Raw genomic sequence first — 25,327 nt, 5'->3', positions numbered from 1 at the left:
AGCTCGGCTTGATAGAGGGGTCTTTCTTCGACGATAGCCTTACGGTTGCTTCCCGGTGACCGGCAAAATCTCGTCCCCCTCTCGGTCGCTCACCCATCACCTTGAATCATCCACTTAAACGAACGCCTCTTTTCAAGAGCGTCCGTTTCGGTATCAAATCATCGAAGAAATCGCGCTTAGTTGCCGCAAACGAGCAGAGTCAGCTGCGCATCTCGCCACCATCGGTGATTCCGTGCCGTTCACGACCAGGTGAGACTCGCGCCTCCCTTGTTTTTCCCTTGCCTCTCGGATGCCGGGCACATCGAGCCTATTTCGATGGTCGTCCGGCCCCCATTGATGGATACTCGTGCTTGTTTGATACTCAAAGAAGCTGTTTTAAACGTTTCACACCGAGAACACGCCATGAGTTTTGCTAAAATCGGATCCGTAACCCCATTCCTCGGTTGTACCGCACATGTTTGATAAAGTGTCTTAGTGAAACAGTTTAAGCTTGGAGTGTCAAATCTGGTCGTGGTGATTTTTTAAAGTCTTTTTGTAAAATGAAATAGATCTTTGGCTTAATATGGTTGTTTAGAACTTTACATATCACATTTGAGCCAAAAACCACGTTCACGACCAGTTTTAAGCCTTTATCCGAACTCGCCTACCACTTGTTTGATAAAATGTTTGAACGAAGGCCGAGACCAATATCACCAAGATCTGTCTATGTAATCTTCATTTTATGCTTCGTTCGAGCTTGGATTGATATTCCGTGCCTGATCTGGTGTTTTTCTTGTGTTTTTATGCCGCTGTTCGTGCATCGTTCGAGTTGGTCTCACATACGCATCCTCCCACCGGAGAGATTTTTCCCGCATCGACGAAGCCCACGGCTCGAGGCCGCCTTAGCCAGCGTGTTCCTCCTCATCTTTAGCGTGCATGTGTTGGTTTTTGGCTGTTTATTTTGCTAGAGCGGTGTTTGAGTTGGTATGTCTCTTCGGTGATAACGGTGTCGCCGGAATCGCTTCGGTGATAGTCGGGTAGTGGCCGTCGGCGGTGGCGCGACGACCGACGAGGGGTGGCCGTCGACGTTGGAGGTCGACGGCTGGCGGTGGTGTTCGGTGGCCGGAGGTGAAACTCCGCGTGTAAGAGGGAAGCTCTCGGGGAAAGGGGGTTCTGGGAAAGAAAAGAACGTGCATGGCAGAAGTGCCTGGCAGAAAAGAAGAGGGGGAGGAAAAAGTAATAAAAAAATAGAGAATAAAAACAGAAAAGAAACAAAAGAAAGAGGAAAAAGAAAAAGGGAAAAATGAAAAGAAAAAAAATTGAAAAGAAAAGAAATGAAAATGGGGTCCCGGGTAGGGTCGAAACTTCGGGTCAGGTGTCGGGCGGATCGGGTCAGGGGATCCGGTCTGAATCCTTATTTTATTAATAAAAACATTAAAAAATTATTTAAAAATTCCAAAAAAATTCGAAAATGTTTAAAAAACCCAAAAATCTAAAAAAAAAATCTAAAAAAAATCATTAAAAAATCCGAAAAAAATGGAAAAATTCCAAAAAAAAAATCAGAAAATTAGGAAATATTTAGAAATCAGTTTTGGGCTTAATTTCACTAGATTTTAGGTTAAAAAACTCAAAACAAAAAAAATGAAAAAATGAGAAAAAACCCTCTAAAAAATTCTCAAAAATCGAATAAGCCATGAGGGCTTTACTTTAGGGCTTTTGATTGCCTTTTCTTTTTTAGAGACGATGCTAAGTCGCTGATTGCTTATTTTCTTTGTGATTATTTGGTTGCGCACCTTTAATTTATTGGTTGTTATTTTCTATTTTTAGCATGGTTAGACGGAATCTTAGCTTTTTCGATAGGCTGCCTGGTACGTTAATTCGCAAGTAATCAAGTTTAGGTACCGAAAGGCCACTAGTAGATCGCTAGTGTAATCAAATCCCCGTACCCATTGAATCTCTGGTTCGTAGAAGTGAAGCATTTCTCCCGTGCTTCACTTGGGTGTCTAATCGACCCACGAAAAACTGATTAGTGGCGACTCCTAGGTGAAATTGATTTCCATATTAATAACTTCAACTTAAGTCGCGAATTGGTATGAGCTTGGGAGAGCTCGAGCTAGGTTTAACTTAGTAATCCATTAGCCAAACCACCTTAGGCGGTGGGGCCGGTTCGGGGAGGTCGCGATAGCTTGGCGACTCCACTGGGGAATTGAGGACTTAGGCCTAGTATAGCTTGATTGCTTGTTAACTAATGTGGTCTTATGGCAGCGCATCGTGAAGGCTAAGTTAAGTCCGCTAACAAAGTGTTAAATGGTTTTGTAGGTTGGGAGTTATAAGGGGTGGAGTAATTGTTGACTCTTTGTTTTGCAGGTTTGGAGTTTGGGAATGAATATTTATTTTTTCGGATGCTTGAAGCATTGTTTGCTTATAAACTGTTGTGCATGCTTTAAATGTTTTAGCACTACACTGTTGCACACACAACCATGCTGCCGGACCTGGGCTGCACTAGGAATGTTTAGGATGGTATTGAGTTGGATACGACTTTGACCGCGAGGCCGCGTAGTAGAGGTTGCCCAACTCAATCCCGAAAACTTCTTTCTTGGTGTCGAGGATGCTTATTTTTGCCCGCGAGGCCGCGTCGCATTGGGGTATCTTTCTTGACTGAGCCGGAGTTACGAGGACTTGGCTTAGTACGCGAGGCCACGACTAGTCATCCCACCCTCGTAACTCCAATTTGTTGAGCCATCTAGAGTAGAAGTCGAGCCGCACGTTACATTCGCATGTTTATGTGATTAAAAGTTTGTCATCCAATGTAAGTATGGTTTCTCTCTTTACTTGTTCACTTTTGGTTCAAACTTTCATTTTTTAAAATTTGTGAAAATCAATCGAATGCCCTAGGTGATCTAAGCTTATAATTGAAAATTTCAGGCAATCACTCTTGACAATGAACCTTGAGCATAAATCTCAAACACCTTTGATTTGGCCCTACCAAAACAGATAGTTTTGTCTAAACTTTCAGTTATAGGCTTAAAATCACATTTTTTGTTCAAAAATTCTTTCAAGTCAAGATTGTATTTTGGGGCATAAAATTGAAATCACATTTTCAATAAAATTCTTTCTTGTTCACATTTCGGAATCAAAATTCAAATCACTTTTTGTGTATTAATTTTTTAAAATAGGAATCACCTCATTTTTGCAAAAATGAAATCGCAAATCAGTCTTTCAAATTTGATATGCCGCATTTTGCGATGAAACTTTTGGAATAAAAAGGGCGCTCAATTGATAGCCGCAATTTGATCTTTTAATGATGTCCCCACTTACGATGAAATCTTGGTGAAATACTAAATGCCCACAAATAGGAACCATGGGGGCATGTATTGTTGCCACGCTTTCGTCATAAGAGGCGGCATCAGTGAAAGACCACTTTTTCATTCACATACTAACGTCGTCTTCCTTTCGCAGGTTATGCGTAACAGTCATCCCTTGGAATTCTCTTGCTTAATCATGGGCAAAAGAATACTACAAGTGCCATAACTTGTGTACGGCGCTCACTTTGGTGCCATAAGTTTTTTTTGGATCACTTTAGTGCTAAAATTTTTGAAAAACGATCACTTAAGTGCCAACTCCGGTGCCGTACACAATTTTTCACCGGAAATCCGACGTGGCATTTTTTTTATTAATTTCTGAAGCTGACGTGGCTTGCCGGAGATTGCCACTTAAGTGATCGTTTTTCAAAAATTTTAGCACTTAAATGATCGTTTTTAAAAAATTTTAGCACTTAAGTGATCGTTTTTCAAAAATTTTAGCACTGAAGTGATCCAAAAACAACTTATGACACTTAAGTGATCGTTTTTCCTCCGACTTGGCACCAAAGTGATCTGAAAAAAAGTTATGGCACCAAAGTGATCTCTGTACACAAGTTATGGTACTTATAGTGTCCTTTTGCCCTTAATCATGCAAGGAAGTGTACTTTAGAGTTAGAACATGAATTGTTTGTTTGCACTCCTCTATTCAAGAGTTTTTCAAACTTTGTCTTTGTTTTTATTCTTATTGGGAACCAATGTTTTCTGATTTGGGTTTTAATTGTGAACCCAATCAATATTTTTGTAAATCACGCAACTCACGTCTTTGAGTAATGAGGTTCTAATTTAGATCATTGTCCTTTGAAAGTAATTACAGTATTTCCAATTGAGTCATTGAGTTAGGCTTTTATGCCTTACCTTCAAAATGTTTTGAAATTGAGTTTCAAGAACGACTTGCATAAAATTGTATCTCTTCACCTGGCCAATTTTGCAGGTTGATTTGCAAAAAGGACATCGTGAGATGGTAACTCTGTAATCGTTCCAATAAGAACTCTTTGTGCAACAACTGACTCGTTCATCCATTTCTGTCAAAACAGGTTAAGAGAAATATTTCTTGTCGTTCAATTGCTATGCAATTTCTTCAACACTCTTTACAAGGAGCTATGATGGATTCTGATGAAGTAGATAATTGCAAAGTGGGTAATACTGAGCGTGAGATGACGATTGAAGGACTATAATGGCACAGCTGACTTTCAAGAAGGTGTATCACTCTAGTAGAACAGAAACGATAGACAATCGCCCAACCATAAAAGGGAATAATGAAAAATGAGCGGAGTTCTGCAAGCAAACATGATAAGTCATTGCAATGCCAATTTTCCACCACAAAAAAGAGAGCACTTAATACGGAGATAATGTAGCCAAAACGGAGATGAGATTGGAGGGGCACAATATTTCAAGAAATTCCCAAACAAAGTACGATGGAACGACAATGGAGATGGATTGAGGACCGGATGCCAAACTTCATCTAACTCGATGTGAAGCATTTGACCAAAGGGCAAAGTCTTTCCTTCCCCCCCCCCCCCCCCCCCCACCAAGCAAGCATGATGGGGCAACATATGTAGAACAAGGCCTCTCACCAACAAGTCATGATAAGACATCCAATTTAGCACAAAAGGATGTATTGTTCCTAAATTAAGTTCAATCGAGAGTGGAGATAACATGTTCTATTTCCTTTTTCAGGGTGGTAAACAGGGCAGGTCACTCAAAGGACAAAGGCACACATTGACCGTGGAGGCGACACCTCCTACCAAGGAAGCATGCAATAGATGGGGCAAAGCATCCAAGGGACAATGCCCTTAAATATCGAAATAATGTCAAAAAGTCAAGGCGAAGAAGGCGGATGAAGGGAGTTGTCAAACATATAAGAAAGCAAATTCGAATGAAGGGAGTTGTCAAACACCCGAGAAAGCGAATTCAAATGAGGGTAAATTGTATCGTCTCCAATTGCCCGTTTTGATTCCATTTTTTATGTGATTTTTTCTTCCCTTGATAGGAAGCATCAAAAACATGAAGGACAAATGCAAGTGAAGGGTAATGATGTGTCGTTTCCAATCTTTCGATCTATAAAGATTCATACACTAACACATTCTTTTTTATTCTTTACAGGGTTACCAAGTCGCCATGTCGCGGGTAAGTACCCTTTTTCCAAAATTCAAATGAAAATCAAATGAAAATTTTCTTCATGAAAAAAAATGGGGGAGTTTCTGATGTATTTGAGAAAAGAGCACAAAAGTAGAACTGTGAAAGCAAACTTTTCACAAAAATTTGGAATATCATCTTTATCCAAAAATTGCCTTGGTGCTTGGCAGATCATTCATTCTGAATCAAAATTCCCTGTGGAGATTAATCAATCCGTGATGATCTCAACAAAATGAAAGGGAGATGTTAATAATGCCAAGTGAGAAATACTTAGAATGAGGAAAGGCAAACCATTTCTAAACACGTCCCGTAAATACTTTGAGAGTTGAGCTGAAAAGAAAACCTGTGTTGTTCAAGGACAAGAGATTCATTCGCGAGTAGTACACAGACCAAAATGAAAAGAGGCATTTCTTTCATATATCCTACACACTACAGGTGACCATAGTCAAGCCCCTTTGAGCCTTCACATGTGGAGAATTTCTACAAAATACCCCTGCCAAGAACCACCCCACAACGGGGCAAATTTGGAGGTTTTGGTTGACATTCTTTGGAGGAAAAGATGAGAAAGACTTCTTTGCCCTTACTTGCATTAATTTTTTTGTGGTAACTTCAAGTGAGTCCTTATGGAAGCTTGAAACATCCCAAAATGAAGAAGAGCATTCGTTTCTCTACCCAAACACTCATACCATTTGCTTAGCCAAGTTGAGCTTGAATATTCATTTCTAAAGCCCAAGTGGTGGTTATCTCCCTATACTGGGACAAAGCATGTGATTTATCAAGACAATGGATACTCGTGAGACAATATGAAAAACATCTCGAAAGTTTTAAAAGCTCAAAAAATGAACAGAGCAAAAGTCAAATGAAAACTAGGGGGCATGAAAAAGCAGTGTGCCTGGTAAAAGCAAGGCCAATGCCCATTGTAAAAAAAAAAAAGAGCAAAAAAAAGAAGTTGCATCAAGAGAAAATTCTCATGAAAAAAAAGGGGAATGTCAAAAGCAAAATGCTTGCAAAAAAAAATCATTACAAATGCAAAAGTCATTAGAGAAAAGAGCAAAGCTCTTACATTAAAATGATTAGTCAATGGACTTTCGAGACAAGTTGGATTTCAAAAGTCGAGTGCCTTCAAAAAGATTGGATGATATGGTAATGATGCCATGATAATCACCAACTCCTAAATCCCATTTGAGAATTTGTGAGCCTTTCGAGACTTTCACTGAACCAATATTACAACCATTTCCCAAAGTCTCTTCTGATTGGGATGATTCAAGTGAAAATAAGGACTTTACAAAGAAGCTGTCGCTTGAAGAAGTGGAGGCAAGGTTGTCTTATCTTATCTAAAGGTTTCTTGACTTGTAAACCTGGCGAAAATGATGATCAATGATTATTTCATTTCTTAGCCATCAATGCTTATCCGTTGTTGAAACCATGACCAAGCCCGCATTATAGTCCTTACAAAAGACCTCTTGGATTGGTCAATGTGTGCTTATTGCGAATGATTCTCGAAGCCTCCGACACTAATAATGTGAGGTATACAGAGAGATCATACTATTTCCCACATTAATGGATGGGATCAAACAGCCTTCTTGAGAGTTATGAGAAGCCCTTTCCGACTATGCAGCTCTTGTTTGGCATGTTTAACAAGCCCTTTTCACGAGTTAAGATCATTTTAACAAAAAAACTTTCTCCTAAGGGAATTTGATGATTAATGACACTTCTCAAGCCTGATGGCAATCTTGTGATATTGAATGATATTGAATGTTTTCCAAACAATTGAATTTAGTTTGATTCGCTCATGCAATCAACACTTTCTCAGTGAATGTATTATTTTGATAGTGTCATTCATGACATTCGAATAACATCGATCTCGCCTGGTATGCTTTCCCTATCAGGGCACCTGTTATAACATATTCCATTAGATGTGCAGTGGCCATTTCAGAATCTTCTTGATTGATAGATTTACAGTCTTGGAATTGCAAGGTGAGCTTTCGCAGCCCGGAGCACCCAATCGATCTGGCGAGCTTTCGCAGCCCAAAGTCTTTTTCCTTGCACAGTGAGCTTTTACAGTCCGGAGCACCCCATTGACCTGGCGAGCTTTCGCAGCCTAGAGTCTTCTTCCTTGCACGGTGAGCTTTTGCAGCCCGGAGTTTCCTTTATTTCTCTTGTAAACATCAGGTAAGTATTTTTACCCTCTTTAAAAATAAATAAAAAAAAGAAAAAGAAAAATGAGGCCTTCACAGGTATGTCTCTGAGCCATGCTCCTTATGTCAAATCCTTTGTGAGAAACTTAGGCACCTCAAGTCCTTCGTGGAAAACTTAGGCACAATCTATCAAATCCTCGAGTGAGGAACCCCGTATACTCATTCATTGAATCTTTTCAAGCCCTACTGGCGAAACCCACCTGACAATCCATCAAATCCTCTAGTGAAGAGTTCCGAGTATTCATTCATTGAGTCTTTTCAAGCCCTATTGGCGAGGATCCACCCGGCAATCCATCAAGTCCTCGGGTAAGGAACCCTAGGTGCTCATTCTTTGAGTCTTTTCAAGCCCTGCTAGCGAGGACCCATCAGACAATCCATCAAATCCTCGGGTGAGGAACCCCAAGTGCTCATTCACTGAATCTTTTCAAGCCTTGCTGGTAAAGAGCCTCTGAGCAATCCGATCCAACTACAGGTATGTAAACCCAGGTACGCTTCAAAGGTTTGTGGTCCAACCTTAAACCACGGATCAAAGGTTTGTGGTCCAACCTTAAACCACGCTTCCAAAGGTTTGTGGTCCAACCTTAAACTACGTTTCCAAAGGTTTGTGGTCCAACCTTAAACCACGCTTTCCAAAAGGTTTGTGGTCCAACCTTAAACCACTCTTTCAAAAGGTTTGTGGTCCAACCTTAAACCACTCTTTCTCAAAGGTTTGTGGTCCAACCTTAAACCACATTTTTCTTTAAACTATGATTTTCGTTTATTTAGATTTTATTTTATTTTCTCCTCTTCCTTGCATTGCATCATCCCGTGCCCTCTGTCAACAAAATTTAGGCGTCTCTTATCTTTGAAAGGAACCTCTTCGAGCTCCCCTTCAAAGAGGGGCAGCTGTTGACACCTAAATTTTGCCTATTCATTTAGGGTTTTATCGCATAAAAATTAGGGTTTAATTTTTTAACCCCTAAATCAAAAATATTTTCTTTAAATTGCATGGCATGTAGACAATAGGTGTATTTGCATTAATAGAGCCTATTAGAACATATTTTCCATGTTTATTTTCAAAAATTAAATAAAAAAATTAATTAATTAATTTAAAAAAAAAAAGAGAGAGAAAAGGGAGGTGAATCAGGGTCGAGTCGGCCCAGCCGCCCCTTTTCTTCTTTTCTTCACGCCTAGGCCCAGCTCGGCCCGACCCCCCTTTTTCGTCTTGCGTTTTTTTCCCCAAGCCCAGCCTCTCTTCCTCTCTCATTCTCGCATGCATTCTGACCGAGATAGAGAACAAAGATAGAGCAGTGAGGGCAGGCTGATCAACGGTAGCTTTGAGCTGAAAATAGAAAGAAAAAGAGCTGGCTTCGTTGACTGATCGGGGACCGTTTTGGAGGGACACAAAAGAGAGAGGACCGGCGGGAATCTAAAAGGAGGAGGCTTGGCAAGAGATATAGGGGGATAGGAGATTGAGAAGAAAAAGGAAGAACAGTGGAAGCTACCGAGAAGAAAAAACAGAGACAGGGAGGAGAGAAAAGAGAGAAAGAGCTCGGCTTGATAGAGGGGTCTTTCTTCGACGATAGCCTTACGGTTGCTTCCCAGTGACCGGCAAATCTCGTCCCCCTCTCGATCGCTCACCCGTCACCTTGAATCATCCACTTAAACGAACGCCTCCTTTCAAGAGTGTCCATTTCGGTATCAAATCATCGAAGAAATCGCGCTTAGTTGCCGCAAACGAGCAGAGTCAGCTGCGCATCTCGCCACCATCGGTGATTCCGTGCCGTTCACGACCAGGTGAGACTCGCGCCTCCCTTGTTTTTCCCTTGCCTCTCGGATGCCGGGCACATCGAGCCTATTTCGATGGTCGCCCGGCCCCCATTGATGGATACTCGTGCTTGTTTGATACTCAAAGAAGCTGTTTTAAACGTTTCACACCGAGAACACGCCATGAGTTTTGCTAAAATCGGATCCGTAACCCCATTCCTCGGTTGTACCGCACATGTTTGATAAAATGTCTCGGTGAAACAGTTTAAGCTTGGAGTGTCAAATCTGGTCGTGGTGATTTTTTAAAGTCTTTTTGTAAAATGAAATAGCTCTTTGGTGTAATATGGTTGTTTAGAACTTTACATATCACATTTGAGCCAAAAACCACGTTCACGACCAGTTTTAAGCCTTTATCCGAACTCGCCTACCACTTGTTTGATAAAATGTCTGAACGAAGGCCGAGACCAATATCACCAAGATCCGTCTATGTAATCTTCATTTTATGCTTCGTTCGAGCTTGGATTGATATTCCGTGCTTGATCTGGTGTTTTTCTTGTGTTTTTATGCCACTGTTCGTGCATCGTTCGAGTTGGTCTCACATACGCATCCTCCCACCGGAGAGATTTTTCCCGCATCGACGAAGCTCACGGCTCGAAGCCGCCTTAGCCAGCGTGTTCCTCCTCATCTTTAGTGTGCATGTGTTGGTTTTTGGCTGTTTATTTTGCTAGAGCGGTGTTTGAGTTGGTATGTCTCTTCGGTGATAGTCGGGTAGTGGCCGTCGGCGGTGGCGCGACGACCGACGAGGGGTGGCCGTCGACGTTGGAGGTCGACGGCTGGCGGTGGTGTTCGGTGGCCGGAGGTGAAACTCCGCGTGTAAGAGGGAAGCTCTCGGGGAAAGGGGGTTCTGGGAAAGAAAAGAACGTGCATGGCAGAAGTGCCTGGCAGAAGAGAAGAGGGGGAGGAAAAAGTAATAAAAAAATAGAGAATAAAAACAGAAAAGAAACAAAAGAAAGAGGAAAAAGAAAAAGGGAAAAATGAAAAGAAAAAAATTGAAAAGAAATGAAAATGGGATCCCGGGTAGGGTCGAAACTTCGGGTCAGGTGTTGGGCTGATCGGGTCAGGGGATCCGGTCCGAATCCTTATTTTATTAATAAAAACATTAAAAATTATTTAAAAATTCAAAAAAATAAAAAATATTAAAAATTCCAAAAAAAATTCGAAAATGTTTAAAAAACCCAAAAATCTAAAAAAAAATCTAAAAAAAATCATTAAAAAATCCGGAAAAAATGGAAAAATTCCAAAAAAAAAATCAGAAAATTAGGAAATATTTAGAAATCAGTTTTGGGCTTAATTTCACTAGATTTTAGGTTAAAAAACTCAAAACGAAAAAATGAAAAAATGAGAAAAAACCCTCTAAAAAATTCTCAAAAATCGGATAAGCCATGAGGGCTTTACTTTAGGGCTTTTGATTGCCTTTTCTTTTTTAGAGACGATGCTAGGTCGCTGATTGCTTGTTTTCTTTGTGATTATTTGGTTGCGCACCTTTAATTTATTGGTTGTTATTTTCTATTTTTAGCATGGTTAGACGGAATCTTAGCTTTTTCGATAGGCTGCCTGGTACGTTAATTCGCAAGTAATCAAGTTTAGGTATCGAAAGGGCACTAGTAGATCACTAGTGTAATCAAGTCCCCGTACCCATTGAATCTCTGGTTCGTAGAAGTGAAGCATTTCTCCCGTGCTTCACTTGGGTGTCTAATCGACCCACCAAAAACTGATTAGTGGCGACTCCTAGGTGAAATTGATTTCCATGTTAATAACTTCAACTTAAGTCGCGAATTAGTATGAGCTTGGGAGAGCTCGAGCTAGGTTTAACTTAGTAATCCATTAGCCAAACCACCTTAGGCGGCGGGGCCGGTTCGGGGAGGTCGCGACACTTACGTTTCGTGCTTTAACCGTTTCCTGACTTGTCGACATTGCTCACGCTACTTAGGCATCACGTAATAGCTAATTTTCTTCCACGTGTCTCTTTATTTCTTCCTTGATCTTCACGCCCACGGTCATATCTTTACCTTTTTACACGTGTAAATGAATTTTTCGCCACGTATTACCATGATTCTGTGCAAAGCTCGTGATCTTGGATTCGTCGACGTCACGTGCAAAGCTCGTGATTTTGAACTCGTCGATGTCACATGCAAGGCTCATGATTTTGAACTTGTCGACACATCTATGACGTGTCCTGTCGATAATTACCCTAGGTCTTCTTAATGCCTCTGAGCCTGACTTGCACCCTTTTTGGGTTTTCGTCATATGGGCCGCACTTTATATCTTTTGTAACTTGTAAACGGCCCACTCCCACCAGGGATAATTTTGGGTGTCAACAAATATATTCTAAAACACTCATAAGAGGAAAGTAGATTTACTCTCTTTCCTTAAAAGCCCAGGTCTTTCCTACCTATAAAAGGGTCACGTACAGACAAGAAGGGGCTCTTTTCTTCTCTCTTCTGATCAATAGCATTGTTCACACTAAGATACACGCGAGAGAGAGAATTGTCTTCATCTGTGGGAGCTTTTCACGAAAAGACGCATACCTTGTGAAGAAGAAAGCAGTGATTTCGTGGCCAAGCTGTGGCCGAGACACCTTACGTGGCCCAGTCACCCTCCTCGCGGCCGTGACCTGTTTGCCGTCGCTTGTGCTCATCGACGTCGCTGCTCTGTCCTGCGACGACCCTGCTACTCCTTCTCACAACGGTTTGGCCTGACATCATCTTAGCTGCACTTCCCAACGCCGTCGACGTCCTGCTTAGTGATCTCATTGCTGTCGTCACACCTCTAGTGAATTCCTACCCGCATCAACGTTCCTTGCTGCTGTACCTTGGTTCCATTGGCGGACGCCCGATTTCTCTCCCGGTAGTTCGTGGTTCCCATTCTTCCGGCGAGTCCCCACCGTGAAGCAACACTTCCAGCACGCTGATCCTTTTGCCGCCTCACTACTGGACAACTTGTAGTGATTCTGACGCTCTCTGTTCAGCCACGACAACCTTTTCTGCATGTTGCTTTGTTTTGCAGGCCCATGTGCCCTGTTCTCGTGACTGGCCAAGCCATCACTAATGCACTGAGAGTTCCAACAATTACCTGTTGAGCCCTTCTGAGAACCAAACCCGCGGCCACGTTGAGCTCCTCCCGACCTAGTTGCATCACCATCGAGCTTCACCGGTCCGCGACCATCCTCCGGTCCAAACTTGGAAAGCAAATATTCGAATTAGGTAAAGATCTCATCTAATTTGATTTTCAAGTATATTGTTTACTTGTTTGAGATATTACGATTTTGTGTGAATCTTTTAGCGACACTGCCGTATCCATGAAATTTCCGAGTAAACTTTAAATTAGGAATTATTTCCTGATTTCATAATGTGCATATAATTGTCAGTCCGATTTCATGTTTGGAATATGGCTCGCGATCGCACGGAAAATTGTCAATCCGATCTCCCGCCTGAGATATGATTCACGATTGCGTGAAAAATTGGCCAATCCGATCCTCATGCCCGGGATACGATTTGCCAATCTATTATTTCTAAATTTAAATGGATATGGATAATATTTCTTGTGAATGAGTGTCGTGTTCATTGCTATTATTTATTTTTTTTTTTTTTTGTCTTTCGTTTGAATGTCTTTCCACAAAAAAAAAATACAAAAAGATTAGGTAAAATCTGAGTAGATAATATATTGCATGTTTAGGATAAATTTTGCTTATTTTCTTACAATAGATTAGGTTCTTTTCTTAGATTTTATTATTACATGTTTAAATTAGGTTAGTTATTTATTCCGAATTTAAATTAAAAAAAAATATAAAAATACCACGTGTATGTCATATAGATTAATTGCATCATGCTTGCATGTCATCTTGCCACGTCATTCATACCTTGTCATGTGTCATTACTCGCGTGTCATTAGAAATCATATGTCTAGGTTCATTTGCGTGCCATATTAGAGATAGTGCATTTAATTATTGTTAGAATTTGGACATTTACATAAATCATACGTTGCATGTCATACAAGACGTAGAATGCATAGCATAAAGTTTAGTTTTTGTTAAATCAGTGAAAACCCTAAAAAATGTGAGTGAAATTGCGTGTTAATTAGAAATCATATTAGGATTGTTGATGTGATTTTCTAACTAATGTTGCAGATGCTTTCATTGCTTTGAGGTAAGTCCCTATCTTGCAGTTTATTTATTGCTTTGCATTATTGAGTGTTTTATTATTGGTTGCACACCCGCATGATCACCTCACATGTTAGTGAATAGGTTTAAAATCAATCCAAGCGGCCTGCAAATATTTTTTTTAAAATAAAAGAGAAAAGGTACCGAAAGGGCATTAGAGTAATTTAGTGTAACCAAGTTCCCGAGTCCATAATCTCTGGTTCGTAGGAGTACAGTAATTCTCCCGATACTTTACTTGGGTTTCTAATCGACCCACTAAAAAATAGATTAGTGGCGACTCCCGATTGAAACGATTTGCATATTGAGAACTTAAACCTTAAATCGCGAATTGATAAGGGCTTGGGAGAGCTCGAGTTAGGCTTAAACTTAATAATCCATTAGCCGAATCCTTAGGTAGTGTACACGCGGAAGTTAGGTCGCGACAGCAACACATATCCTTTACTTATTAAAATTAACATAGAAAAAGAAAAGAAAGTGAAGATAATGAAAATAAAAATGTAAGGGAGCATGTTGTTGTTTTTTTTATCTCACTCCTCTCTACTATATATATGTGTACGGTGCTTATAGGAATCAAATTCCAGATACGATATTCTCTAGCCCCATTCTCAATCCCTTTACCAACAACATGCTCCTTTCAGGCGGCAGGCATGTCATTGTTATTTTTCTTTTCAGCCGGCAGATTGTTAACTTATTTTTTGATGATCCCAAGCGGGTCAGGTGTTGTTGTGCCCGAGATATGTACAGTCTCTATCTACTATCTCCACTTTGTCCATAAACTTTTGCCATGTGTCAACGTAGCACAACCTCAAAAAATCCTAGTTCCTCCTTCCTCCCTTCCTTCCTCGGCCTTGTCGAGGTCGTGCTCAACCCCTTCAACACACGTTGCCACCAAGCCGGCCGTCGCACAACATTGCCGTCACTTGTGTTGTCACGCCGCTGCCCGCCTCTGTTGGGACAGCCATCGCCTGCCTCAAATTTTGGACCGACTGGACTTGACAGATGCGAGAACTCCACCCTCTTCTCAGTGTTACCTTCCACTGAGTGCATCCCCTTCCACCTCAATCTCTCTTTCGCGTCATGGCCATTGTCGATCAAGGCAAGACGGTGGCACAATGAGCCCGAGCCGAGATCGAGGCTCAGGCCGATTGCGAATCTCGAATCTCAAGCTCAACCACCCTTGATTCAAGTTCGAGGACCTCTTATCAGCCTTACCGAAGTTTGTTATAGGAAAAGTCGGGTTCGCAAAACAATGCTAAAATCCAATCCACATGAATTGTTGAAGATATCCTATATATCATCTTTTTATTTTGGTCGGACACCATATCATCTTTCAATTGCATATATTCAAGACTGCTTGTATATATCCAGATAATATCACTATGTCAATGTCTTTTCCAAATGAGACTTTCCTAATCAAGCAGTTGAAATATTACTTGATTAAATCAAATGGCAACGAGACATTTTGATCTTTGTTTTGAAAATTTCCATCTCAACATTTCTTCTAAGGTTCTAATTTATATATGATTGAGATGAGTGTTTTGAAAATTTCACATAAAAGATCTAGGTAAGAAATATCCTAAATTTTGGTTGATGGCTTCATGCGAACATTTCTCATCTCCTTGGCTGAACAAGCAGAAACCCTAGCTATCATGGAAACACTGAAGTTCCTCTGTCCACGCACGCACGAGCGTATTCTTTTGGAATCATATTGTCTTAGTTTGATAAACTTGTTGAAGTCTACAGATCAATCTTACTGGAAATGGCACGTGCTAATCAGAGAGGCCCACGATCTGTTACTTCTCTTTAACAATTTAAGGCTAGCCCATTGTAATAGAGCTTGTAACCTTGTGGCTAACTATCTCGCTAAGGCCCACAAAAAAAAGGCGCTCTTCTAGAACTGGCTTGCCTGCCCTTCGCAGGTTGTTTGGTAGAGGTGATCGGTTCCAGGGTGGGTTGGGTCCAGACCTGAAACCTGAAACCAACCCTGTTATAACCGGTTCTCAATTTTTGGAACTTGGAACCTACCCTGTTTTCCCTGGATCCTGTTTTGGAACTGTCCCTGTTTTTCCGGTCCGGTTTTAGGGTTTACTCGAGAACCTTTTTTTTTTTGTTCCTTTTTTTGGTTTCATTTTTTTCCAGCAAAATCATATAGTTAGTAATGAAACAATTCAAAGTAAAAGATCTACCGGATCGGCGAGCCAAAAAGGCGGAAAAAATACACGCACGATACGAACGCCGAGATGACCGAACCCTAGCCCTCTTCAACACGCAGGCAGGCGATGAGCTGGGTTGCGTTCTTACGGCGACTGAGGAGGCGCTTGCGAAGAGAGAAATCGTGAGAGACAGAGGAAGTTGAGTAGAGAGAAGAGAGAAACCATGAGAGACAGACTGGGTAGCCGGGTAGGGTAACGTGATCTAGGATTTTTACTTTTTTTTACATTATCTCAAAACCGGTTCTAAAATTGGTTCGGGTCGGTTTTTACTTGGAAGCGGAAACCGGACCGGTTATAACCGGTTCCCAAAAAATGGAACCGGTTCCCGGACCGGTTTTTGTTAGAACCGGTTCCCGGACCTGTTTTTCGGGTGGGTCGGTCCAGTTTCCGAGTAAACCCGGTCTGGTTGCACACCACTACTCTTTGGGATCTGCTTTATTTTGAGACCCGTTAGTAGGTTCAATTACCACTAATAATAAAGACAAGTGTTTAGACCCAAAAAAAGAAGAAATATCCTAAATTTAATACTACACTGGTTTGTACCAACTTCGATAAAAATCTGTTTGGAAGCATGGGCAAGAATACTAGTTTCATTCTAAGGCTCCGTTCGTTTGGCGGAAAATATTCTCCTTTTGGAAAATATTTTCCCGGAAGTTATTTTCCTGGAAAATGTTTTCCTGGAACATAATTTTCCGGTGTTCGGCGATCAATATGAAAAAGTTTCGGAAAATATTTTTCGCCGGCGGCCGGCGACCGGCGGCGGCCGGCGATCGGCGGCGGTGACCGAGATCCAGGGGGGCAGCGGCGGCAACCGGAGGGGGGAAGGAGGAGTTGAAAAGCGGAAATCATTTTCCGCCAATTTGGTCATGTTTTCCCTCATTGAGGGGAAAATATTTTCCGGGGTAAAATGTTTTCCGTCCCCGAACACCGGAAAACCCGGAAAATGTTTTCCTGGAAAACATTTTCCGCCAAACGAACACAGCCTAAGATAAAATCATTTGGCTTACTTTCAATAACTTTTCAACTTTAGATCCCAAATGATTTTTGGTCTTTTGTGTTCAATCTCTCGTGTCCACCAGGTTTTAGGAACAGCACCTAACGGGAACTGCTCGAATAAGTATGTTTGCTATGCAGTAACATTTTGGAGAAAGTTACCCTTTCGGCTAACGTGAACATGTTTTCTTCTTTCGTGCACGAAGCTCCACGGGGATCGACAGTTGCTACGAATTTGAGAAGTCTTGGGCTAAGGCTGGAATCCGATGCCGCCATGGCCGAGCCACAGACAAAACCTTGCGAGGATGAGCTCAGCTCTAGTATGAAATAATGAATGTTTATATGTGGGAATAGAGAAGAAATTAGTGAATGTCTAAAGCATATTTCCAAGAAAACTGTTTATGTGCGGGTGAAGTTATCTGTTGCGTGTGAAGCAGAGAGAGATTAATCCGCAAGAAGGGATATATGGCAGAGGCTATAATTCCTGTAATGCGTATGAATCATGATCAAACTTAATGTTGTATTCTTTCGTTCCTTCCATCAATAATCACCTTCAGTCCTTCCTCATATAATCCCGTTTATAGAACTTAGTCGGAGGTTGTATTGCCGTTGTGTCGAGCATCGGAAATCCTCGAACCGAAGCGAAGTGAGGTCAATTTGAAAGCGAAAATCCGTGCATTATCCATGAAAAAATGAGAGTGAGATTTGAAGAGCCATTCGCCGAATTAGGAGTCACTTTCCTTTTTATAACCTAGGAGTAGAACAACCCATGTCATGGCTTCCCACATAAATATGAGTTCTGGGAATAGCACCATAACTATCGAGTTGAAAGTATGAACACGCTCTTGCCACTAGGTCAATCCCAAGATGTGTTGAGAGTCTCTTTCTTTGGAAGACCCCAGTTTAACCATATCTATAAGATGATATTAGGGAGACAAAAAGAAATTTAGTCATTCTTATCGTATCAACCGATTCTATATACGAGAATGGCATGACCAATTGGACGTTGCGGGAAAAGATTTGCATTATTCAATTGTTGGAGGAAGATAAGGATATTATAAGTCAAATTAAGCTATGCAGGAGGCTTATAGGGAAACCAGTTACCAAGCCTGCCCAAATCTGCACATATTGGCATTTTACATGATATTTTTTAATCTGTGATAGCATATAATTATCGTCACTGGTCATTTCAATGAATGTGTTAGACCTATATTTGTGTATAATAAATTTTTTATAAAGATAAACATACAAAAAAGGAACATGCTAAAAAATAAATGTACAAACGGCAAAAAGTAAGTTAAACTTAAAGTGCAATTAAAATTGATATTTGATTTGAAAAATTAGAAGAAGAGTTTGAAAACCATTAAGGTAATTGCAAATTTAAGTTTATCCTCATTTTAGCATACCGATGTCCTTATCCGGTGCCATATTCTTTGGATGAAATTTAGTATAAGGTAAAACTCAAAACTATCTTTCTTTATCTTTATTGGAGGTGAATCGCTAGGTTATAATTTATGGATATCAAAAGTAAGAGCAAATGCATAAACAATAAATTAATAAATGTGCTTTTTTTGTTTCATGAGTTTAATTTCATTCTTATGGGTCTCAGTGGAGTCTCGGTCATCTTTGAGCCCAGGAAAGCCAATCAGGCCGTGGATTGAAAAAAAAAAAGAATTTCATTCCAAATTTATTTTAAATGGATCGAGAAATAGGAAATAAAACAACATAACTATGAATAAGTTACACTCAATTATTATATTATATTATATTATGTTAGACTATATTACCAGTGAATTATGTATAGTTTCACTTAACGTAGTAGTTATACCTTATATCATACCAATTTTATTGGGATTTTATATATATATATATATATTTGTATTGACATTTTACTATTACACTCAATGATCTTCCTCGTCCTTGCCTCTGTGATAGGATTTTGAGGATACAGCTTTATAGTTCCGCCGCAAAGATCATTTACCTTTGCAAAATATCAGACTCACGTCCAGATCCGGTTGAGCAATAGATGGAAGGTCATTCTCCAGCTTCTCCAGCTTTATGTCATTCGTCTTTGCAAAGAAAGAGGCCAGAGTGTCCCAGGCTTCCTTGGGTGTCTTTGCATCCTTGATGTGTTGCAGCAACTCATCATCAACTATAGCTGCGAACAGAAACATGGTTTTGCCGGATTTCACCTTCCATTTCTTGAGTTCAGCGCCGCCGTTTGGAGGTGTGGTGTCACCTCCTCTATCAATGTCCCATAAATCCCGGCCAAGCAAAAGTAGCTCAACGCGAATGCTTCAATTGTTGTAATTAGTGTTGTTGAGGTTCTCGACACTGCTAGTTGAAGTAGCAATATCCGCCATGGTGACTTAGTGATGCCTTGCTTTTTCCAAGTAAGTCTTGTCCTAGTCCGATCAACTTCACAGTCCTGGACCGTGCACCTATGCACTTTTTTAAAGTCGATCCCGTTCGACTGGGCTCCAACAAACCGATCCCTAACCGTCTCACTCTAATACCACTTGTTAAGTATGGAAGCATTGCTTTGATACCACTTATTGAGCGCTGAAACGTGGTGGTGGCAATACGATATATCTTTTATTTTTCTCCGTCGTAGATGAGCGAACTCTCTCTCTTTTCTCTCTATTCTGAAGCTCGCTAGCCTTAAGAGAAGCTCAAATTTTGGCTCTGTGTCTTACATCTCAGTCTTTCTTTCCGATGATCTATTTACAGGCTCCAATCTACTACATACATTGATCTACATAGGGCCACTTAAGAAACATGTGCCAGATGAAATTCTTGAACAGAAATTTCACACCTTCAGATATTTATAATATTTACAGTAACCAATAGTTTTTAACCATTTCATGTGGAAATTTTATATACATACAGAACAAAGTTTATTAGGATGTCACCTTCAATTGGCATCTATCGTAATTAGCCTTTTCTTTTGGTTAAAATTTGGAGGGATAAAGTCGTCTTTAGATTTGTTTTATGTATAGCACAGTATAACTCAATTTTCCAGATTATAGGAAAAATTGTCATAGCTGGTGATTGATTTTCTTCTATAATATATACTTGACAGTACATAATAGAAGAAATCAAAGGAACAGATTTCATGCCTATGAAAACATGAGGCACCTAATTAATTAAAACGAAAGGAACATAAAGGAAAGTGGCATGTTTTCATTGAATGTTCATCTTTTTAAGATCATTTATTTCATAGAAAAGGAGAAGTAAAATTTATATGGAAATGGAATTTGTTATCACACCCAATACTAGTCCCACGACTCATGTTTTTTACAGTAGAGCATGAAATCTCTGCATGGATACGCCAAATTTTATTTTTTACGTTCGCTCAGTTTTTCAGTCCCCTTTTTCTTCTCTTCCTCCAACGAGTTCTGCTCTCAAAGTCTTGCTCAGGGTCGCGACTTTTCATCATCGTCGTTTCTTCTGCCTTTTCTGTAAACACAAGCCCAGAGGATCTGAGAGCGTCCTCAGGCAGCCCCGGCTTATTGTCTGCCCTTCCTTTTGTCCCACTTCTTGAAATTAATACACCAGCTCTAATGATGCAGTTGGTGAAGGGCCGGATAAGAGGAGAACTATAACCAAGCGGAAAGAACATGGCAATGTAAAGACTCGAGATAATGAAGAGGGCAGTCATTCCGACGATCATGGCGACAACAGCGATGCAAGTGCGTTTGCTTATGGTCACGTAGACCCCTGTCATGAAGGCCACGGACATTGTGGCAAGAGCTATGAGCAGAAGTAGCTCTGCCATTCCAAGGGCACGATGCATTGCATGCCAATCATTGATCTGCGACCAAAGAAGGATCACAACTGCAATTATCGAGCTGTACATGGCAACTGTGTTGCAGATCACGAAGACATCGTACATGGGTTTGTTCAACAGCGTAGCGATTCTCGCATCTGGTTCAGAGCCATTATATCCTCCAGGAACGGAAAGGCCAGCGGCGAATGTCATAGCGGCAATGAGAGTTGCCGCAAGCATACGGGCATCGGATGCTTTTTCTAGTCTATCCAAACGTGGAGGCTCTGGATCTTCCCCCCGAACTAAGCCTTCTGGCTGGCAAATTGCTTTGTCTTTGCTTATGGGTGCTCCAGCAGATACTAAGATTATTCGTGTTAAGCTCTGATTAAGCGTAATAGAAATAAAAAGACCATTATTTTCCATGTAAGATGAACTAACAATCAAAGAGTTAGAATACTAAAAAATGAAACCATCTCAAGCGATACAAAGACTTGCAAATGCAATCTTTTATGAGCTTACTGTAGAAACTTAATTCCACTTGGTTACTTTCAGGGAAGTTGAACAGGTCAAACTAAACTTTAAACTTTGATTGTTTCGCGGAAAATTTTCTGTCAAAAATCATTTTCCGGTGTTTTGGATTGCTTTGGAAAATGAGTTAGCAAAAAATCTTTTTATAGTCAATGAAAATCTATGCTTAAATTCAAGAAAATGATTTCCTCTTTTAAAAATCGAAAATTATTTTCCAAAATATGATTGGACATCAGTGTTTGGACTAGAGACCTCAGCACCTGGGCACAATAACCCCGATGATTGTTCCCGAATCCTTGGCAGCTGGGCCCAAGTCCCAGAGGTTGGGCCCAAGTCCTAGAGGCCAGGCCTGAGTCCATAAAGGCCAGGCTCGAGTCCATAAAGGCTAGGCCCAGGACACAAGTGCCCGTGCCCGGGTACCCAATTCCTATGCCCAAGTCCCTGGCGCCCAGGCTCAAGTTTATTGAGGTGGGGCCTAGGTCCCTCAAGGCTGTGGCTAAGACCCTGGTGGTTGTGCTTAGGTTCCTAGTGGATATGGCTGTGTACCTAGCTCCTGCACCCAAGACATTGATGCATCGAGGTTGGGCCTAAGTCCATAGAGGCCGGGACTGGGTCTCTCAAGGTTGGGTTGGGGTCTCTCAAGGCTAGACGTGAGACCCTGGGACCCTAGCGGCCATGTGCGAGTACCCAGCTCTCACACTCGAGTCACTGGCACCTAGGCTCGAGTCCATCGAGGTTGGGCTCTGTTCCTCAATGGTTGGGCCTAGGTCCACAGAGGCTAAGCCCAAAACTCCAAGACTCAGCTCTTGTGCCGAAGTCTTCGGTGCTCGTGCTCGGGTTCCCAGTGGCTAGGCACGAGAAATCCGGCTCCTACGACCAGGACCTCGGCAGTCGGGCGTGAGTCCCCTAAGAATGGGGCCTAGTCCTTGATGCCCAAGCCGAGTTCCTTGTCACTTGAGTCTAGGACCCCTACAGTAAGGCCAAGGTCCCTCAATGCCGGGGCCAAGTCCTTGGTTGGCCCTCGTATTCGAGTTTTCGACGGTCATGCCCAAGTACTCGGGACCTTGACTGCCAAGTCCAGTTCATCTGTGACTAGGTCTAGGACCCCAGTGTCAGGACCCAAGGTTGGGTCTTGGACCTAAGCACCCGAGCCTAGATTCCGTAAGAGAAAAAATGTAAATTGTCTACAATCTATAAAAGTATTTATATTATGAAATTTAATTTGATTAAACTTTTTTTAAAATTTGATGATATAGCAAGTGTAGCCCTTAAATAACGCAAATAGGGTATGTCTCTTTAGGAAAATAAAAGCAAGTTTCCTTTTCAAATGACGGAAAATTATTTCCAGTTTATTTTCAAATTTCAGTCAAACACCAGAAAATATTATCATTTTCCTAAAAAATGATTTCTTGAAAAACCTTTTTTCGAAATGTCAAATTTTTCGCGAAATAAACTTAGCCTTAATTCCTTTCACCTCTCCCAGAAAGGAAGTGGCCAAAATAAGAGTGAAATAATTTGTTAATTAATTTTGTAGAGATCATCACCTTGCGAAGTGGAGCATCGACTGTTTTCAGTTGCTCATCCACAATGTCGAGAGCAGTCAAGTTGCTGTTGTTTTTAAGCTCCAGATTGACTTTGTTGTTATGGGTGAGAGAGAACAGAACCTCGGGTTGCCAATGCAAAGTGGCCACATGAAGAGGCGTATTTCCTTCCCAGTCTTTCGCATTTACAAGCTTCTCAAGCTCGGGATCGCCGAGTATGTACTTCACTACCGAGGCCATTCCATATTTTGCCGCAACGTGAAGTATATTTTGCCCCTCAAAATTTACCAACTCTTCTGGATTTGGCCAATGTTGAAGCAGCTCCTTGATTGTTTCGAGATGACCCATTTTACATGCGACGTGGATCGGAAGATAGCCCTGATCGTCGCCCTCAAATGCGCTCCAAGAGAACTCTTTGACCAAAAATTTGACTCCCGAGACGTAATTAGCGTATGCTGCAAAATGGAGGGGAGTACGATCTCCAGCATCTCTTAAATAAGCTAGCTCTTTCTGCCGCCTTAACATCTCTTTCAGCAGAACTACATCATTGGAGAGCAGGAAATGAATGAATATGTCATGCTTATGACCAGGGGGTCTGGGTACTTCCCACTCTAAACAAAATTGCGATATTCAATCATATACATATTGAAATCTAAACTTTTGAGGGATAATCTAGTAAAGACTTTGGAGAATGCTTCAAAGCATAGAGACTATTTCCAGGAAGTAGTTTACCACATTGGAGAAATCTAGGGCAGCCATGAAACGAGTGTTTTCCTGTTTTACAAAAGGTCTTTGGACAGTAATATAAGTAGTGTAGTGTCAACAATGGCTTATACTATGGGTATTGACTACTGAAGTATTAGACTGATGACATTCTTCAGGGGGTAAGTCACGCCAAGACCCAAGTCCAAACATATCGTATTTGCCTTCTTCAGGGCCAAAATTTATAGGACATTTTTAATTGACGCAGGCTCTATAAAAGGTTAAACCGTTCTAGCAGAAAAACAAAAAAATGTGAGGTCAGCTGCTTTATGAATGAGACTTGCAGGTTCAACGGCTCGTATGAATCCAAAGTAGACACATAAATGTTTATGGTCTCACCGATAAATTTACCCAAGTGAGAGCCATAAGTATAATCACTGACCTATCCTTCGGTAAATCACGGCTCCGTGAACCGGCGACATGCCTTCCATCAGGGACGGAAGGAGTTCATGCTCTTGCATCGCTGCCATCAAAAGCCTGAGAATCATCAAGTCCCCCATCTCGACTGCCAAGTACAGCGGGGACTTGCTCTCCTTGTTCTTCTTATACACCAATGATGGGCGTTCAGACAGGAGCATACTGGTCAAATCGTAGTGACCGTTCTTCACAGCCTCATGCAACGCGGTGTTTCCCGCGTCGTTCACCATGGCCACAATCATACCGCAGCCGTGGAGGAGCTTGGCCGTGTGGATCCTGCCAGCTCTTGCCGCGACGTGAAGCGGGGTGTCCTTCTGGTAGTTGCACACGGTGGCGAGCTGCTTGTCGTGGATGACCTCAAGAAGGGCTCGAAGGATGTCGGTGTTCTCGATACCCGCTGCGACGTGGAGCAATGAGTTCCCGGAAGGGCCCTGTATGCCGATAATGTCGGACAAAGAGACCCTCTCTTCTGCCGAATACTTTTCGAGGGCTTCGATGAACTCGTCGACGTCGCCTTTTTTCGTGGCGGCTTGTAGCAGCGGATAAACACGACAATTGAGTTCTACTCTTTTTTTTTTGGTCAAATAACTGAATTCTACTTGGGTGTGTGGTTCGTTTCCCGGCTCTAGTGCTTTCAATCTGGTCTTTCTCTGCTCCCAGATTTCATTATCTTCGATAGTTATGCGCACACTATCGGGATCCATCTTTAGACTCTGAAATTCGAATATCTGTCTCCTCCAAAGTTAGACGATAGGCTCGTTGAACTCTTTTGCGGTCTCTTCTCCAAGATTAATTGCACAGCCACAACTTGGACAGTTAAATTTTTTCTTCTCTAGCTGTCGGTGCATATCATGTGGCCAAGAGCAATTCTCGAACTTCGTACTGTATTTATATTAAGAACATTGTCTGTGCAGACTATATTACGCAAGTAATTCCTGAAATTGTTGGTCCTGCGAAATTGCAAAAGGTGATAATCTAAATTTTACGCAGGTCAATAATTACATTATTGACATCAGTCATCCAAAGCTGACGAAAATTTAATTTTTTTTTTGAGTAATTTCGGGACACTAGTTAAACCTACATGATGAGAAATGCTTCAATTTTCAATGCAGCGATGGTACGTAATATGCGAAAAGTAATGCATTGAACTATGTAGATTTTTCTTATGCATTTAACATACAAAATATTCTTCAAATTTAGCTCATTTGAAGGTGTTGTAACATTAGTTCAATGCTAATGAGAACCAAAATCACAGTCATGCAAAAATGATATTTTGCCAAATAAAATTTTAAGTTTTAATATATTTATTTTTATCAAAGTAATTTGAATATATCGAGTTGGTTTTTAAGTTTGACCTTTTTCATTGTAACTTGGGTTTCTAAAGTTTCAGCGAGGCTAATTTTGTTGTTCAAAAAATTTGATTAGTGGGGTCAAAAAATAGAAATTAGTGGGGTTATCAACCTA

General features: G+C 41.1%; 1 protein-coding gene across 1 annotated transcript; it reads right to left on the bottom strand.

Annotated features, from left to right (window-relative positions):
• Positions 1-20,009: 20,009 nt before the first annotated feature.
• On the bottom strand, positions 20,010-24,647 carry LOC115677640 (protein ACCELERATED CELL DEATH 6-like). Its single transcript, XM_030600829.2, has 3 exons — positions 23,829-24,647; positions 22,688-23,223; positions 20,010-20,996 (listed from the first exon to the last, which is right to left on the bottom strand). Exons 1-3 carry the CDS (start codon positions 24,565-24,567, stop codon positions 20,202-20,204), a joined length of 2,070 nt encoding a protein of 689 aa, XP_030456689.2. The 5' UTR covers positions 24,568-24,647; the 3' UTR covers positions 20,010-20,201.
• Positions 24,648-25,327: the final 680 nt, after the last annotated feature.

Source organism: Syzygium oleosum, unplaced genomic scaffold, assembly GCF_021117445.2.
Source record: "Syzygium oleosum isolate NSW1041296 unplaced genomic scaffold, Sole_v2.1 Sole_v2.01, whole genome shotgun sequence".
Classification (NCBI taxonomy): domain Eukaryota; kingdom Viridiplantae; phylum Streptophyta; class Magnoliopsida; order Myrtales; family Myrtaceae; genus Syzygium; species Syzygium oleosum.
The sequence above is the reverse complement of the archived record's forward strand: the minus strand, read 5'-3'. Positions and strand labels throughout refer to the sequence as shown.